Genomic DNA, 18,892 nt, shown 5'->3' on the forward strand with positions numbered 1-18,892 from the left:
CACATATCCATCAAAGAGCCCAGCAGTTGCTGGGAATAAGTGTTCAGCTCAGCATGCACAAGAGGCCTGCCAATCCATCCAGCCCCAAACATTCCCTGAGCCTTCCTCTGTGCCAGGCATGGGGCTGAGGGAACACCACAGAATGTCACCGCCAGCTTCCCCACTGGGCTAGGAAGGGACTATTGACTGAAAAGGCAGTACGAAGGACTACAGGCACTTAACTGCCTGTGTGACATACACAGCCCTTAACCAGGATCAGTTTCCTCATCTACTGGGTAGAGATAACACACATCCCGCCTGCCTCATGTGGTTGAATGAGGAAATAAATAGATGTAAAAACAATAGAGTACACAGAGCCTCGCAGAACAAATGCTATGATTACCACCAACACTGTGACCCTCCTGTGCCAAGATATTATAAACTGAAAATAGTCAACCACTAATCAAGTCAAAGTCAGACTTCGCAGGGATCAGCAGAGTCTCGACCTTGGGAGAGGAGCATCTTCTGCCCTCTGTCATCTCAAGGCTTAAGTCGTTCAACAAAATTTTACCAAACCAGGGCTTCCCTGGTGGCGCAGTGGTTGGTTGAGAGTCCGCCTGCCGATGCAGGGGACACGGGTTCGTGCCCCGGTCTGGGGAGATCCCACATGCCGCGGAGCGGCTGGGCCCGTGAGCCATGGCCGCTGAGCCTGCGCATCCGGAGCCTGTGCTCCGCAACGGGAGAGGCCACAACAGTGAGAAGCCCGCGTACCGCAAAAAAAAAAAAAAAAAAAATTTTACCAAACCAGGTGCTAGGGAACATGATGTGCACTGGAGATAATGATGAATAGGACCCAGTCCCAAGCTTCCTCAAGTCCAGTCCAACTGGACAGAGTTATGCAAACAACTAACACGTGACGGGATATGTACAGAGTGCTCTGGAAGGTGGAGTAGATGACTGCTACCTGGAGTGGGGCGGAAGACAAGTCTGTGACGGATTTACAGAAGAGCTGACCTATACATTGAACAAGATTAGGATTTCAACATGCACTGAAGGGGGAGAAGGGAATCCCCAGTAGAAGACACAGTCTGAGCAGAGGCCAGGGCCCACTGAGGAAGATGTTTGGAAGAAATATGAAGGAGAAGTTGAACCTTAGATCTACCTGGAACTGACCCTCAACATCTGGTTTGTGCCACAGGAAGGGAGTGTTACCTTCCCTTTATGTCAGTGACTACCCTTCCCTATTCCTACACACACACACACACACACACACACACACACACACAGATGCACGCACGCGCAGTCCAGGAAATCCTCTTTAAACTCTTGGAGAAGAAAGCTGAGCTTCCTGGGTGGTGCCTGCCAGGCAGATGGCGGCCTAGAGAAGCTGGGAGGAGTCTATATTAGGCTGTACTGAGGCAGTTGTTTCCTAGGCACCTTTTGCAGCCTCCTGTTTCACTGAAAATAATTCTTTTGCTTCCTGCACATCCCCAGAAATTGCAAGTATGCCCGGCGTTGTCTCTATTCTAAGTCTGTGTGGATAAAGAACAGCTGAAGAGCCTCATCACTGGAAGTTCTTTGGGAGGTGGGAATTTTCTCTCCTTCTCGCCTGATAGAAAATAAGGCACCCTGGGCTGGGAATCTAGTCCTGCCCTTATCATGAGTCCAGTTAATCATCAAAAGCAGTTTACACACACATATGAATCCTTTCTGCTGGGTAGGGGTTGTTGTGCCCATTTTACAGATGTGGAGGCAGACTCAAGGATATGAAAACTTTCTAGAAATTAAACCCTACTCTAAAAAACAATCAGGAAGACCTCTGGGTGCTCTGCCTCCCCCGCCCGTCTGCCCCTATGATCTCAGACAGAAAGACCAGATGTCAAAGCTTCCTGGGATCCCTTCCAGCTGTCCCCACCATCTTTAAAGTCCTCGCTGCCCCTACCTTTGCACTCTCAGGGAAGACAGGCACTCTCCTGGACACCTTGCCAACATTCAGATTTGCTTTTAATCTCTCTGAGCATACTCATGCGCCCAAAACTTTCATTTCTCAGTTTCTGAAAGACAACTTTCTAAGCCATGAGTCAGACTGAAATCAAACATCACATTTAGGCTTCCTAAAAATATTACCCCAGCACAATGCCTTGGTTTTGTTCCCACATGCCCACCCTCCAAGCACACACACATATACTTTAGACTATCATTTAAACACTGGAATGTATAATTTAAATGTCTTTAATAGCATCTACTAAAAGGACATGCCCATGTGATTCTTCCCTTTACTTCAAAGCTATGATCCAAACTGGAGCTTTTACTGAATTTTAGGACTAAATAGTAGATACGTGGATAGCAAACACTGACAATAAAACTCAGAATATTTAAAATGCATTCAACTCAGTCATAATAACACTGGCATCTTTTCCAATTTTCAGCAAAACTTCTTTTTGTCCATCTCTCAGCCCAGTGCCTGGTAAATATTAGATATGTACTAAATATCAGTTAAATGAATGTTAATACATCTTAATCTTCTAAACATACAAGTTAGAAATCTATGGTTGTAATTCTGGTCATAATCTAAATCTATTTGACCCTAACACAAATGTCACTGGAATAAACAGCAAATAACAAGCAGCTGCTGGCATTCAAAGTATATATACCTCTGTCATTTGAACTGTTTTGAAGTTGGCCTTCTTTGGAAGACAAATGGTTGGCAGCTGCAAGTTCAATTACAAAGTTCTTGGTAGGAAGGCAGAGAAAAAACCAGGGGAATCAAAGTGCTATTTCATACATTAAGCATGGAATTCCTTTATAACAAACATCCTTCATTTCCCTGGGGGGCTAATCATAACATGCCCTTTGAACTTGGGAAAACTCAGGACTGTACTTTGGGAGGAAGAATCTAGTTTGAAGGCCAGGCAAAGCTCAAGAGAGTAAGAGTCACTCCTTTTGCACACCTCTATTCTGCTAATTTTTTTTAAGGAAGAGGGTGGAACATAGGAAAAGCCACCAGGCAATAAGTCCAAAGGCCTGGATTAATTAAATGTATGACACTGAACAAGTTACTTCCTTCCTTTGTCCTTCATATTCTCCTTTGCAAAGTAAAGGCGCAAAAATAATAAGAGTAAAATTGGATGACTTCTAGATGCTAACAGAATTTTCTGCAATGATGAAAATGCTGTAATCTGCTCTGTCCAATACAGTAAACACTAGCCACACATGGCCATTGAGTCCTCAAAGTGTGGCGAGTGTAAATGAGGAACTGATTCTTAACTTTATTTAATTTTAATTCATTAAAATTTAAGTAGCTACATATGGCTAGTGGCTATAGTTTTGGTGAGTGTAGCTCTAAGAAGACCTTCAGCATTTTACGCAATCTTTGGAGGGCTATGTGGGAAAAGCATGGGTGTTAGAGAAGGACAGACCTGGGTTCTAAACTTAGTTCCACCACTTACTAGTTATGCAACCTTGTGCAAGTTACTTAACTTCCCTAAACTTCATCTTCCTTATCTGTACAATAGAATATTATGAACCTTCTCACAGATTTTTAGTGCAAATTCAAGACAATGGATGAAAATAGATCAGATACGCCCTCAATAAACGGTAATTTTTCCAGTTATGATGTCCTTCAGGGATAAGTTTCATGTCTTTTGCCTTTGTCCTACTGTTCCTTCCTGATCTAGGACCCATACTTTATTACCCCACGCCTGGGTCCTACAGATAAAGCGCTTCTCTTTCAAGAAAGCCACTTGCTCAGGAACTGTTCCAGATCCTCAGCTGGGGCGCACCTCCAGTACCCAAGTCCTCTGTGCCTCCGGAACTGCTGATTTACCCTGTGTCCCCTCCACCTCACATTTCAGGAACTCACAAAACCCTTCCCCCTGATTGCCTATCAAGCTGAAACTTTGTTCAGTGCAGCCAAAACACCTGTTAGTGGTTTCTGGTACTTTCCTCACTAACTCTCCCCTTGACTTCCCCTAGTCAATATTTTATAGCTTTTTATTTGTAAATGCTTTAAGACTTTTTTAAAATAATTGCTCAGTGATTTAGAATACTCAGAAATAAAAATGCAGCAAGCTACACTTATGGCTAACCCAGCGTTAGTTTAGTTACCAAAATAAAACAAGGCAAAAGACTATATTTAAAAGGAGTGTTTCAGTAAAATAATAAAAGTGTTGCACTGTCTATCTAAACTAATATAATGCGCTATGAACCTGGTCCAAATGTTCCGCTGGTCCTTCCTTTGGTGAATAGAACTTTTCCGTGGCTCCAATGCCCAAGTTTTATCAGTGGACACAAATGGATGCCTAAGATAAGCAGGATATATTTTCTATTGTTAATATTATTGGGATGTTAAACTACCCTCTTCTTCTTGTTTTTCTAGCATTCCTCAGACTCAGAGAAAGAGAGAGAGAGAAGAGCTGAAATACAGGCTAGCATTTTGGTAGGATTTTGATCTGGATTTGAGTAAGCCATTAGACAAAAGGTTTACAGTTAGCTTGGAATTCCTGCTAACTTCTGAGGCCTCCCCCAACAAGGACATTCTTGAAGGATTATTTATTGAAGGATGACAAGAAATCAAACAGGGCAAATAATTTCGACTCTGAACTCTCAAATGCGGTGAGGGTCTAATCTAATTTTTAAAAAATAACCTGGATACGTAAGTTATAACTCAATAAAGAAATGTAATGAACCTGGATCCAGACAACCTGTAAATACGACAATGTGGCTGATTAGTCTTGTCTTCTCCTCACAACTCCCCAAATTTCAAGATTTGACTGGAATCTGGAACTCATGTGGATCATTCACTCAACTCAATTGTTCCATTTTTTCTGAAAAGTAAATGCACTTAAGAGCATTTGAAATTCTGAACCTTTCTTGGTAACAGGTAAACTCAAAACAGGTCAAGTCTAGAACGGTGATCATTTCAGAGGGACTTTTGTCTGTGGTTATTTTGAAAGCCACTGCTTTAAAAACTGACATTATGAAGCTTAAAAATAGGCCTTCCTACTAAGGATCCTGGACTAAAATAAAATACCCTTTCCTTCCCCCATTTCCTCATTCCCTTTTCCCTCAAACACCTTAGGAGAGTGGTGATATAGAGGGACAGCCTTTTCCAGTGTTTCAGATTATTACTTGAAAAGAGGTTTTTAAAAATTTTTAAGAGTACTAGGTAAAGTTACCAAAATTCAGTGTCGGGTAAACTTGGAAAATTTTCAAACCAAGTAAGTATCCCAAGTGAAAATATGTCTGAGTTGGGATAAAAGTTCAAGCACCTTCTTCCACTCCAGCTGTGTGAACTCCCAGCAAGTTCTCCCCACTGCTCCCCCCACGCCCCAAGTCTGGTTTCCTCATCTTGCAAAAGGAGTCAGAGGGCTGGAGAACCTGTAAGGTCCCATCCAGCCCTAACAGGCTCTGCTTCTATAAAGCTGGGCGGCTGCTTCCTATTTTCATGACCCCTTGGAGACAGCAGAAAAGCCCCTGGCCCAGAAGGTTCCTGGGAAGCCTCATTATACTTAAAAGTGGTCCCCTGGGACATGAGAACTGCTACTGAGAGCAATGCAAGCTGACATGGCTATAAAATAGAAATGGTATTGAGAGGGAAGAATTAAGTTATGTTTTGCAGATGACACTAGTAAATCTATAAATACTGATATTCAATCAAAAAATTACTCGATATATGGGACTTCCCTGGCCGTCCAGAGGTTAAGACTCTGTGTTTCCACTGCAGGGGGCATCGGTTCCATCCCTGGTCGGGGAACTAAGATCCCGCATGCCGCACAGTGCAGCCAAAAAAAAAAAAAAATTACTAGATAGAATAGTGAATTTTAAAAAGCTGCAGGATATAAACAATTCATACAAATCAAACCACAGTCAAGAGAAAACACAAATTTAAAAATGTTCAATCACAACAGCATCAAAACGTTAGGTATTTAAAATATTAACTTAGGACACAAGAGAGTTATTCAAAAGAAACTATAAAACCATAACAGGAAAAGAGGAGGAGACATTAATAAATGGAAAGATAAACCATGACAATTCTTAAAGTTTTCTTTAACCCTACCCAATTTAAGAAAAGGGAAGGGCTTCCCTGGTGGCACAGTGGTTGGGAGTCCGCCTGCCGATGCAGGGGACACGGGTTCGTGCCCCGGGCCGGGAAAATCCCACATGCTGCGGAGAGGCTGGGCCCGTGAGCCATGGCCGCTGAGCCTGCGAGTCCGGAGCCTGTGCTCCGCAATGGGAGAGGCCACAACAGTGAGAGGCCCGCGTACCAAAAAAAAAAAAGAAAAGGGAAAAAAAAGACTATCAAAACTAAATAAGAGTTATAAAGAAATTTTAGAAAGAGATAAAAATACCATAAAGACCAAATAAAAGTAAACCTGAAAATACAACAGATAAAAATCCTATTTAATAAACTCCATGAAGATATTAGAACTCACTATGTAGAAAAATTAACATAGACCCATACCTCACACCAAGAACATTAATTAATCCTAGATGGGACCATATAAGGGGCAGAAAAGTCTAGAAGAAAATGAAGCCCCATACTCCTGTTATGACATGATGATAGATGTCTTAATACTAAAGAAAAGTAGCCTACACCATACAAAAGGCATGCTTTGCAAAATAAAAAAATATTTTTTCCTAAGTAATACAATATAAAAGGAAAACATTGCAGTGGGACAATGTAGTAGCCACATAATTTATAAAACTTGAAAATACAAAGCACACTGATCTATTGCTTCAACAAACCAGAAGACAAGTAACTGTGTACTGGCTAATAAAAGACATGAACTAACAAAAAATAAATAAAATACAAAGCACATCAAAGCTATATAGACGTATCTATTAAAGAAGGGTCAGAGGAGAAGAAAAGTTTGCGTGAAACTTTTCAAAATGTTCAGCTGATACCACAAAACCATCCCACCTACCTCTCCAGCTTCATCTCCTGCTACCTGCAGTGATGCACCCAGCACACTAAACTACTTGCCGGCTCCTCCACACATCCCAAGCTTTCCCACTTGTGTGAAGTTGCTCATCCTGAGCTCTCTTCCTGCCATGCCCCCCCTCCCCCATTCCCATGGAAATCCTAGCCATCCTTCAAGACCCAGCTCAAATGTCATCTCCTCTGTGAAGGCTCTCCTAATCTTCCCCACTGGATGTGCGTTCTTCCTCCTCTCAATGATCTCTGACAGTACTTTCTTTGTACCTCTTCTCCTGGGGCACTTTTCTTACTCTGCAGCCATCTGTTTCCTTCTTCTTGTGTCTTTGCAACCTCTCCCTCCCCTCCCATACGAGATTTTAAGATCCTTGGAGGCAAAGACAATCTTACCACCTACAGCATCCAGCATAGCAAATTACATTTGGTAAGCATTCATTAAATATTAGTTTAGATTGAATCGATGAAATACAGAAAATAATCCCATTTCAAAAATACAGACTGGCAAACAATTAAAGTAAAGCAGACTGAGGAGGAGTCCTATTAAACTATCAAAAAAAAATCACTAAGGCTTCCCTGGTGGCACAGTGGTTAAGAATATGCCTGCCAATGCAGGGCACAAGGGTTCAAGCCCTGGCCCAGGAAGATCCCACATGCCACGGAGCAACTAAGCCCATGCGTCACAACTACTGAACCTGAGCTCTGGAGCCCACGAGCCACAACAACTGAGCCCACATGCCACAACTACTGAAGCCCGCGCGCCTAGAGCCTGTGCTCTGCAACAAGAGAAGCCACAATGGGAAGCCCGTGCACCACAACAAAGAGTAGCCCCCACTCACGACAACTAGAGAAAGCCCGCGCACAGCAACGAAGACCCAACACAGCCAAAAATAAATAAATAAATTTAGAAAAAAAGAAGGGACTGAAATGAGGATCATTTGCTTGTAATATGTCCTCCCCCTCTAAAAAAAAAAAAAAAACATTAAACTTCAAAAAAAAAAAAGCCAACTTCCTGAAGCTTGAGGGACCAGTTCAAACATACATTGTAAATTGGTTCTGTCTCTTTATGGAACATATTCAGTTAATATGTAACAAAAGCCATAACATGGTTCATTGTCTCTGATTCTGTGTATGAATTAATCTCAAAGAACAAAACAAATGGGTTTAAAACATTCATAAGAGTAACAATAAATAATAAAATTTTGAAAGCCACCTAAATAATCAACAAAGTATCATTTGTGAAGCCAAATCCTATTCTTTAGCCAAAAATAAATGACAAGCATTAGAATTATGTCTATGTGTAGAAATGGGGGGGAGGAGAGACCCATCAACTGATCACAGCTATCTATATATGCCTATAATAGAATAACCAAAAGTTAAACTGGAAAATTTAATGTCTGAGGTTCTTTCTTTAAAAAGGTGTTGATACATTCAATTTTCTTTTGAAGTTGTACTTGAGCAGGCAAATATGCAAAAAGGAGTTGGGGGGAAAAGAAACCACTCTACCTTTGTCCGATTTTTCTTCAACCCCCATGTAACCTCTTCTTAATCTGACTCAAAGCAGGATACCCCTGGGAGCTTCACCAAGAAATGAGAGGCAGAGATCAGCATTTTTAGCAGTAGGCCCTGCACCAGGATTCAGAAAACACCTCTTTTAAAAACAAAAATGCAATTCATTCTGGGAGGTGTTAACTTAGCAAACAGGTATGTGAGCCTTCAAACAGCTCTCATGGGCTTTCAGGCAAAGAACAGGACATGAAGAAAAAACACAATCAAGTGGCCAAAAGAGACCAAGATGATTTTTTCAAAACTGGCAACTTCTGGAAGGGAATAAAAGAAACAAAACTGGGACGCTAAGCTTTCTTCTCAGGCTCACCTCATCTTCTTCCCAGTTTGTGGGTTCTCCAGGTTTTCTCAACATGTCAGAAAGATTCACCATTGCTTGACCTGTACTTCCTATGGATGTGGTAGAAATAACTACCAATTCAGACTGAGGGAAGCTCGCAAGGAAGGGTTTTTTGTTGGTGGTGGTTTGTTTTGTTTAAACATTATTTTGTTTTTTTCCAATCTACCAATAATGATTTACTATATTAAGAGTGTAGTGATGTAGACCCAGGGGTTCAAAAAGGTATGGTCCCATATAATCAAATTAATGAAAAAAAGACACATAAGGAACATTTAGAGAATAAGAAAGCATAAGACTTCAAAATGATATTGCATTTAATGTGATGTTTGTTACACAATATAGGCCAGAATACAAAAGGGGAGAGAGAAAACGTGAGTTAAAATTAAAAGGGGCATAAGGCTTAGGATGAATTTTAATCCTTGGGTACTCTTAAAAAATTTATTATGAATTTTTTCAAACACAGAAATACGGAAAGAATAGAACAGTGAAACTCACACACTAACCAACTAAACGACTGTGAACAATTTTGCCCTGTTTGCTTTATCTACCATGTGGGTATGTGTATTTTTTCCCTGAACCATTTCAAAGTAAGTTTCACATATCAACTATGAACAACAACATTCTCCTACATAATCATATCATTATTACATCTAAAAAATTAACCCTAATTCTCTACTCAAATTTCCCTAATTGTCCCAAGAATTCATTTTACAGCTATCGCATTTTTTGATTCAGTACCCAACCAAGGTTCATGCATTACATTTGGTTGACATGTCTCCTTAGTCTCTTAATTCTCTAACAGCACCACTCCCCTACTTTTCCCCCAGGACACTGACTTTTTAAAGAGACTGGGTCAGTTGTCTTAGAGAATGTTGCACATCCTGAATTTGCATGCTTGTTTCCTCCTGGTATCATTTAATTTGTTTCTCCATCCGTGTATTTGCTGTAAACAGGAAGTTAGATCTCAAGCCTTGATTAGATGCAGGTTTGGGTTAAACTTTAAATAACAGGCAGCATATAAAATGTCCAAATCAACATGATTTATCAACATTTGCAATTTGGTATTAAGAACAAAAGGTAATAGTCAGCTGAGAAGGAAGAAACCAAAGCGGGCACCACTAACTACACTTCCCACTTGGACAGCATTCCAACAATCATAAAGTGCTTTCATACACATTATTTTGGATGATGCGCACCTGCCCGCCTTCCCTCACAGGTGTGTTATATTATCATCCTTCCTTTACTAATGAGGAAAACCAAGGCTCAGTGAAGTTAAATGACATGCCAAAGGTCAACAATTAAGAAGGGGCATAACTGAGTCTGGAACTCAGGTCCTAGAATAGCATGGAGTTACTCAGAAAAGGCTACATGGGAGATGAACTCTATGCTAGGTCTTGAAAGATGGGCAGCATTCATTCATTCCAGGCACTGGGCGAGACGCCGGGGAAATATCAGTATACAAGATAGTCAAGGTCCCTCCCCTCACTGAAAGTGTGGTGGCAAATACAAGACAAAAATAAAATCACACAGGAAAGTGGAGGAAGGCATTCCAGACAAAGGAAACCATGTGAGCAAGACCGGACAGAGGTAAGAAGCAGTGTGCTGGGGCAATGGGAGGACAATAAAGGGATCAGGCAGAGAAAAACTGAGCTGGATGGGTAGCTCTAACTGAAGTATTCTCTCCCTTTCTTTCAAAGATGCATAAGTAAGTGAAAGTAAAATGTTGTATGTGTTTATGTTCAAACAAGCACCCCACACATCTCCTTGCTCTGGGCTAAGTCATTTTTATGAACCTTTTTGCCATTTCTGTATCTGCTACAACAACAGCAGAGACATTCTTCCCAAGGACACGGGCTTCAGCTGGCCCTACTTTTCACCTGAAGTTGTTCTCAAAAGACTGTGCCAGTATTAGTTATCGCAGCAACAAACCAGTAGAAGCATCCAAGTTCAGAACTACAAAATCAGTTAAAACCACTTCAAAAGCTTCTAGTTATCACGGTGTACATCCCAGGTAAGGCCATAAGAGATCCCCCAAAAGCACAACAACCTGTCTCAATGTTTCTGTCCCCTTCCTTAAGGACCTTCACACTAACAGATGTGTGTCCCTACAAACGTGGCAGAAACTGCTGATGCTATGAACGCTGCTCTGAATGCAATAATTAAGTCTGAGGGTTTCAGCCCCAAATCCAAAAGCTGTGGATGCCGCCAAGGCCAAGCAATGCACCTTCTTGTTTATTCAGCACCATATGGCCTTCAAAGCACTTCTGTATGTGTTATCTTGTTTAATCTTCATGATACTCCTTCAAGGTGGGAATGGTTCAATCATTTAATCAACAGATATCTACTGAGTACCTTCTATGGGCCAGATACTGATCTACTCACTGAGCAAGGAACAAATCAAGCCCTCACCTTCATGAAGCATACATTTTAGTGCGGGCGGGGTGAGGTGCAGTAAATACTTATGGACAATGCAACATTAATTAGTGGTAAGTGCTATGAAGAAAAATAGGGCAAGATAAAGGAGTAGAGCATGACAGAGAGTGCTATAATTAGAGTGCTCAGGGATGGTATCTGTGAAGAGACATTTGAGCAGAGGTCTGAAGGAAGTGAGGGAGCAAGTCATGTGGGTATTTGGCAGAAGAGAATTCTAGGCAGAGGGAATAGCAAAAGCTCTGAGATAGGAATGTGCCCAACCGACTGTGGAACAGCACAGAGAACAGCATGGCTGGAGCACATAAGTGAAGGGGACAGTGGAGGAAAACGAAGAACCTGATCAGGCAGGGCCTTGTAGGCCACTAAGGCAAAGATTTGGTAGACCATTCTCATCCTCACTCTACAGATAAGGAAACTAAAAGAGAGAAAGTACAAAGGACTTGCCTAAGGTCAAAGAAAAAGTGAGGACTCGGGAAGTACCCTGCATTGCCACCACGAATTCTACTCAGGGCTCACACTTCTCCTTGTGGAGATTAAAAGCGTTTCTTTAAAACACAAAGAGATTAAGTATGTGCCTTATCATGGAAGGAGAGGCAAGGTACCCTAAGACTCAGCAATCCCACTTCTGAGTACATTCCACAGGGAACTCTTACAAGAGTCCAAAAGGAGTCGCTACAAGGATGGCGATGGCTGCACTGTTTGAGGCAGCAAGGGGTTGGAAACAACACAATTGTCTTCTGTAGAGGAATAATAAGTAAAATGTGGTACGTGCACAAGACTGACTGCTCTGCAACCGAGAGAAATAATGAACTAGACACATGTATAACAGCATGAACAGAGTGCAGAAACATGGTGTTTGGTTAAAACAAAAGAAACTGAAATAAAAGTTTAGGGTGGTCATTGCTTCTGTTCAAATATTGTTGATTATCCTCCTTCCAAGAAGGCCCCTGCCCCCTTTGAAGGTCAACATGGCCATGTGACTTGCTTTACAAAAATGGGAGCAAAAGTGACATGTGTCACTCCTGGGCAGAAACTTTAAAAGCCAGAATGTGGTTCACAAGATTCCCTTTTCATTAAGCATATTTCAGACATGGTGTGTCCGTCAGCCTGAGTCCCTGATGGAATCCAATCAACAGAGCCTCCCACTGACCTGCAAGCATGTCAAACTACTGAGATTTTCTAGTCTATTCCAACTGATGTAGATTTATAGCACAATAGGATTTTTAATAAAAATTGAATATAATTAAGGTACACAACATGATGATTCAATATACACACACAGTGAAATGATTATTTCAGACACGCTAATTAACATACACACCTCCTCACAAAGTTACTATTTTGTGTGTGCGTGACAAGAGCACCTGAAATCTACTCTCTTAGCGAATGTCCAGTATTCAATACAGTATTATTAACTGTAGTAATCACGCTAAGCATTAGATCTCTAGACTTATTCTTCCTATTAACTGCAACTTTGTATCCTCTGACGAACATCTCCCCATTTCCCCCACCTCCCCACCCCTGGTTAACCACCTATCTACTCTCTGCTTCTATGTATTCCACTTTTTTAGGTTCCACATATAAACTGAGATCATGCAGTATTTTTCTTTCTGTGTCTGGCTTATTTCATTTAGCATACTGTCCTTCAGGTCCGTCCATGGTGTCACAAATGGCAGGATTCCCTTCTCTTTTAAGGCTGAATAATAGTACAGTATCATTCAGCACTCTAAGCACACAAAACGATACTATCTATTGAATACCTCCCAAAGGCACACATATAGCCAACAAACGGGTGGAATTATAAGACCATATATTAAATAACCTAGAGTGGGTGAGATGGTGCCTGTGAAAAAAAGGTAAATGGGGAAGGGGGAATGAGAGTAAAGGTGAAAATAAGAGAAAAAATGAAAAGGTATTAAAAGGTTTGTTAAACACGTGCAAATATTAGAACTTTCATTCACTCACTGATTCACTCCACAAACATTTGTGCACTTATTATGTGCCAGTACTATTCTAGGTACTACTTACAGAAGAGTGAATCCAAAAAGGGCAGTCCTATGCTTATAGTTTATGGTGTACAGAAGAGAGAAATATTTAAAATACCCTAAAAAAGATTATGGACAGTGAAGAAATGTCATTAAAAAATCAGGTGACATGAGAAAGAGAGACCTACTTTAGATTAGGTGGTCTGTGAACAACTCTGAGGAAATGACATTTATGCAGAGAGGTGAAGATTGCTTCCTTCCTGGCTTGGGAACAGGAAGGGATGATTCATTCCAGGCAAAGGGAACAGCATATGCAAGGGTCTGGAGGGAGTATGGACCATCCCGTGGAGGAAGTGAAAGAGGACCAGGGTAATGTAGGAAAGGAGCAGCAGGAAATGTGGTTAAAGAGATGGAGTGGGGGGCAGGCAGGAGGGGGATAGCAGCAGGCTCATAGCCCAATATAAGGAGTTTGAATTTTATTCTAACGGCGATGAAACCATGAAAACATTTTAAACAGGGAAATGATATGATCTTATTTCCAATTTATTTCATTCTAACTTGGCACCCTTGCAATATGCTCATATATTTTTACAGACTTGCAGAAGAAATATTTTTGCATTCTTTTTCTTCAAGGACCCCCAGAACTTGCATAGACATCAGGTCTATGCATAACCCAGCTCTGTCTGAAAGGGGTAAGTGCTATGTTAGAGACCAGTCTCAAGGTGCCAGAAAGCCACAGAGAAGCAACCTTGCCAATTTAGTACCAAGAGTTCTTTAATGTCAATGGATTTTTTTTCTTTCGTTTACACTGTATGATAATGTTCAAAATTGTGCCCTAGTCTAATCACAGAAATCATGAGTACATCAGCTTTGCTTGAAAAAGGTGAAAGATGTAGATGTGGGCTTCCCTGGTGGTGCAGTGGTTGAGAGTCTGCCTGCCGATGCAGGGGACACGGGTTCATGCCCCGGTCCGGGAAGGTCCCACATGCCGCGGAGCGGCTGGGCCCGTGAGCCATGGCCGCTGAGCCTGCGCGTCCGGAGCCTGTGCTCCGCAACGGGAGAGGCCACAACAGTGAGAGGCCAGCGTAACGAAAAAAAAAAAAAAGAATGTAGATGTATACAGCTTTCCCCCCATTAGTGGCAGGAACTGTAGGGGAACAGTCCCTGTTTGTCTCAGGCAGCCTACACAAAGATGCCTCCTATTGTAACACAGCAATGAGTCATGGAGGTAGGTGCACATGGCACAGAAAACTGAGCAAGGGAGAGTCGTTTATCCAGAAGATAAGGCACCTTAACACACATATCCACCGCCACGACTGGAAACTACCTTCTAGCTTCCTTGAGGCTTCTCTGCCCAGTAACAAAGGTACCAGCAGCTAACATTCATGGAAGGTTTCCTACTATTAGCTCATTTAATCTTCACAACTGCTCTAAATAGGTTCTATCATTAGACCCATTTTCACAGATGAAAAAACTAAACCTAAGCCCGAGAGAGATTTGTCCCAGGTCACAAAACCACAAACTTAGCCTGACTCCAGAATCCCACCTCTTAACCACTGTTTAGAATCTCCCAGTCCCACCCAAGCGTATCTGCCACCAACTCCAGGAGAATTTCTTCTTTTCCTCCCTGTATTGTTTTCTTATAACGAAACTCCTCCCCTTTGCAAGAACACAGCAGTGGTGTCACAATTAACAACAGAAGGTACTTCCACTCAGTACCCTCCTCCAAATCAAACGGGAGCACGATGATCAGGCCACAACATTCAAAATTTGTCCTGTCCTTCCCTGCCCTGGGGGGCTTTCATACTATTTTAAGGGGATAAAATTCTGCACACTAAAACTGAACCAATCTTTGCAAAGTAATCCACTAACCTGTACAAGTTAATATCATGCAAAACAGACACTACAGTATTGAAAGGAGTTTGGGGACTTCCCAGGGGTTAAGAATCCGTCTGCCAATGCAGGGGACAAGGGTTCGAGCCCTGGTCTGGGAAGATCCCACATGCCGTGGAGCAACTAAGCCAGAGCGCCTAGAGCCCGTGCTCTGCAATGAAGAGAAGCCCCCACACCGCAACTAGAGAAAGCCCCTGCGCAGCAACGAAGACCCAATGCAGCCAAAAATTAATTAATTTAAAAAAAAAAAAAGAAAGGAGTTTGTCTGAGGAATGTGGTTGAGCTCACATCACAGGTCTGTCCACCACTGGCCTTGTGATCATTACAGGGATGGACAGAGCCACCAAGCCAACAGGTCCCCAGGCGATTAAAATTGAGAGAGTCAAAGGAAGGTTACAGAAATCACCAAAGGGTATAAGATCCAAGCCTAATCTATTCATTTCATCAGCTGGCTTCCTAAAGTCTCCAGTGTGCAGGTAAGAGATTAAGAACTAAATCTTTTCTGGTTATTTCTCCAACTCGCCGCGTCTTTCTCCCTCAGGCAGTCTTGTCCCTTACCCAGGACTCAAGAGTTGCGGGAACTCAGAAACATACATGAAAACAGCCGCATCATTGTTTAACGAAACAAAGTACTGACTGGTTTGTGAGCAACACTGTAAGCTGCAGAGATGGAGCACCTTGTGTGTGATTTCCAAGACCATGGTGTCATGTCTCAGGTCAGAAGTTAGGGCTTATGGTCAAGTAAGGAACAGCCAGGAGAGACACTGATGAGATTTGTTTAATGCATGAATGAATTAAAAAGTCAGATGAAGAAAAGAAAAACCGCTCCCTTCGAGACGAGAGTTTCCAGGAAGGCCAAGGAATGAGAGCCCCCAAAGTCGACAAGCGAAAATCCACCGTGATGTCGGTGTACACACGCCCCCGCTGGCCAGGCAGCGGCCGCAACGAGGCACTCCCAGCCCACAGGTGTCAGGTACGAAGGTGAGGACAGCTCACAGGTCCCAACTCCACACTCTATACCGAGTTGGTCTCAAAGACGCAGATGCGATCTTAATTTTTCCAAGACATCTGCTCCCTTCTCCCGGTTACAGGCCAGAAATGCAGAGGATCTTGGGGGAAAGAGCTGGGTAGGGGCGGGCAATGAACCGGTTTTTACTTTTTAGGGAGAAGGAAAATGACCAGAGATCAGGGATGGGTGAAAGGGTCGGGAAAAGGGTGGGGATGGGGGCATCGCGATTCGTTGGGTCCACTGACTGGTCTTGAGTCAGGCGCACAATCAGTGCTTAGTCACCGATACCTCTGCGGCCGGGAGTTCCTCGCGCCTGGCAGTCCAAGACGTACGTGACGACCCGAGCGGAGCCCCGCGCGCCGCGCACACCCGACTCGGCTCCTGAGCCCGGGCCCCAGCCTCCCCAGCCCGGCCCCGGTGCTCGCCTCCCCCCAGACTTACTCCGCCGAGCTGGTCCCGTTAACCGCGGAGCCGTCGGGGGCCGGGTTCAGCTGGATGGGCGTCGGCTTCTTCTTGGGCATTTTGGACCCGGGGAAGGCGCTCGCAACTCCGAGGGGAGGGCGGCCCCTCTTGCTTCCTCCCTCTGAGCTGCCCCGCGCCCGCCGCGCGGGGCCAAGTCAGGGCTGCGGGCCCGGGGGTTGCTTTCAGGGGACGCGCTCTGCGCGGTCCCGTCAGGGCCGAGTGGCCAGTGGCGGTCTCAGGAGACCCCCGCCCCACTTGCTCAGCTCACAGGGGACCGAAGGGCTTCCCCGCCGGCGCAGCACCGCAGCCCCGGGATTCCCTCCCGCTCTCCCTCAGTCCACCGGTCCCCAGGGCTCGAGGGGCCCCGCAGCGCGCGCACCACAGCGCTGCTCCAGCCACAGCCCGGGAAAGTGCGCCGCCGCCACTGCCGCGTTCCAAGCGACTCGGCGCAGTAGTCCCAGAGGGCCTGGAGGGCGGGGGAGGGGTGGGGAGGGATAGGGAAGGGGGAAGCCTTGCCCCCCGCCCCCCCCCCCGGGCAGCTGCGTTTTCCACACTCCCACTCGGCTCCGCCCCTTTTGCCTCGCCGGCAGCCAATGGAAACACGCCTCGGCGGCAGATGACGCGGAAATACGTCACGGGGCGCGGCGTGCTACCCTGGGGGTGGGGTCCGGCGCTGGCTCTACTGCGCCCTCTGCCGCACAGAGGCACCCAGGTGGACCCACCGGGAAGGGAGGTGACCTGGACCCAGTTGGTCGCCACGCGGTCTCCTCCGCTGGGGTGACTGTAGCCCACGGGCCGAGTCACGTTGATGGAGATGAAGTAATAAAACGAATAAAGAAAAGGACCCCTTCTTATTTCTAGAGGCAACGTCGAGGAATAGACAACTTGTCAAGAGACTCCTTGTGCCTAAGGAACAGGCAAGTAGAAAGATACATATAAAACGGTAATACACAGTACTAATCTACTGACGAGGGTACAGGGAGATGGGTGTTCAGGGCTGATGAGACTTTAAATTGGGGCAACCTTTTCTGAGAGCAGATTGGGAATGTATTTTTAAAGCCTTTGGGAAAAAAAGCCCTTTCGACCAATAATTCCAGTTCTATAAAACTTGAAGAAATAAGATGTGAATAAAGAGCTTAATGAGATAAAAGATGATTCAGGTGATTCAGAATACACATTCAGTCTATCTCTTTCCCTTTTCCCTTCCTGAAGTATTCAGTCCTAAAGGCATTAGGTGTGTAAAACAATGTAAGCCTCTGCACCTGGTGGTCCAGAGCAGGTTATCAGCCACCCAGCTGTTTGCAATATATAGAGAGTAAGGTTCCCTTTTCATTTTGTAGCCCTTGGTACTGTTTGAATGTTTTGTTATTATGTATATAAAGTGTTCGATTTAAAACATTTTTTATAAATTGTTTAAAGATTAACATGAGAATGTAAAATAGTGCAGAGAGTTTGGAAAACAATCTGGCAGTTCCTCAGACAGTTAAATATAGTTACCATATGACCCAGCAATTCCACTCCTATGTGCTCGAGAGAAATGAAAAACATATATCCATACAACACTTGTATACAAATGTTTATGCAAGTGTATGGCAGCATTTTTCATAGCAGCCAAAAAGTGGAAACAACCCAAATGTCCATCAACTGATGAACGGATAAACAAAATGTGGTACATCCATACAATGGAATATAACTTGATCATAAAAAGGAATGAAGTGCAGATCCATGCTATAGCATGCATGAACCTTGAAAACATTATGCTAAGTGAAAGAAGCAAGTCACAAAAACCCACATATTTTATGATTTCTTTTATATAAAATGTCCACAACAGGCAAATCTATAGAGACAGAAAGTAGATTAGTGATTGCTTAGAGTTTGGTGGGACAGTTGAGCAAGGAATAGTATAATAGAATGATAGCTAAAGGGTAAAGAATTTCTCTAGGAGGTGATGCAAATATCCTAAAATTGATAGTGGTGATAGTTTCACATCTCTGTGAATTTATTAAAACCATTGAATTGTACACTTTAAATGGGTGAATTGTATGGTATGTGAATTGTCTTTCAATAAAGCTGTTATTAAAACAACCACTACATCAACAAGGAAATTCAGGGGAAAAATAAAATAGATAACAGAGTCTTGAAGAACAAAGCTGGAGGATTTACACTACCATATATCAAGATTCATCTCAGACTGAGTATTTAAGACAGTATTTAAGACACTGGCACAAGAACAGACAAATAGACCAATGGAGTAGCATAGAGTCTGGAAACAAACCCATCTGTATTTGATC

At 43.3% G+C, this 18,892-nt stretch overlaps 1 protein-coding gene across 1 annotated transcript in view; it reads right to left on the minus strand.

The window, feature by feature from the left end:
• The window catches only part of MAP2K1 (mitogen-activated protein kinase kinase 1), a 79,477-nt gene extending 62,381 nt beyond the window's left edge, over window positions 1-17,096 (minus strand). The window contains exon 1 of the mRNA XM_004276218.3: window positions 16,581-17,096. Within this exon, the coding sequence (XP_004276266.1) occupies window positions 16,581-16,660 (80 nt within the window). The 5' untranslated portion in view covers window positions 16,661-17,096. The remainder of the gene's footprint in view (window positions 1-16,580) is intronic.
• Between the last annotated feature and the right edge of the window lie 1,796 nt (window positions 17,097-18,892).

Source organism: Orcinus orca, chromosome 2, assembly GCF_937001465.1.
Source record: "Orcinus orca chromosome 2, mOrcOrc1.1, whole genome shotgun sequence".
Classification (NCBI taxonomy): domain Eukaryota; kingdom Metazoa; phylum Chordata; class Mammalia; order Artiodactyla; family Delphinidae; genus Orcinus; species Orcinus orca.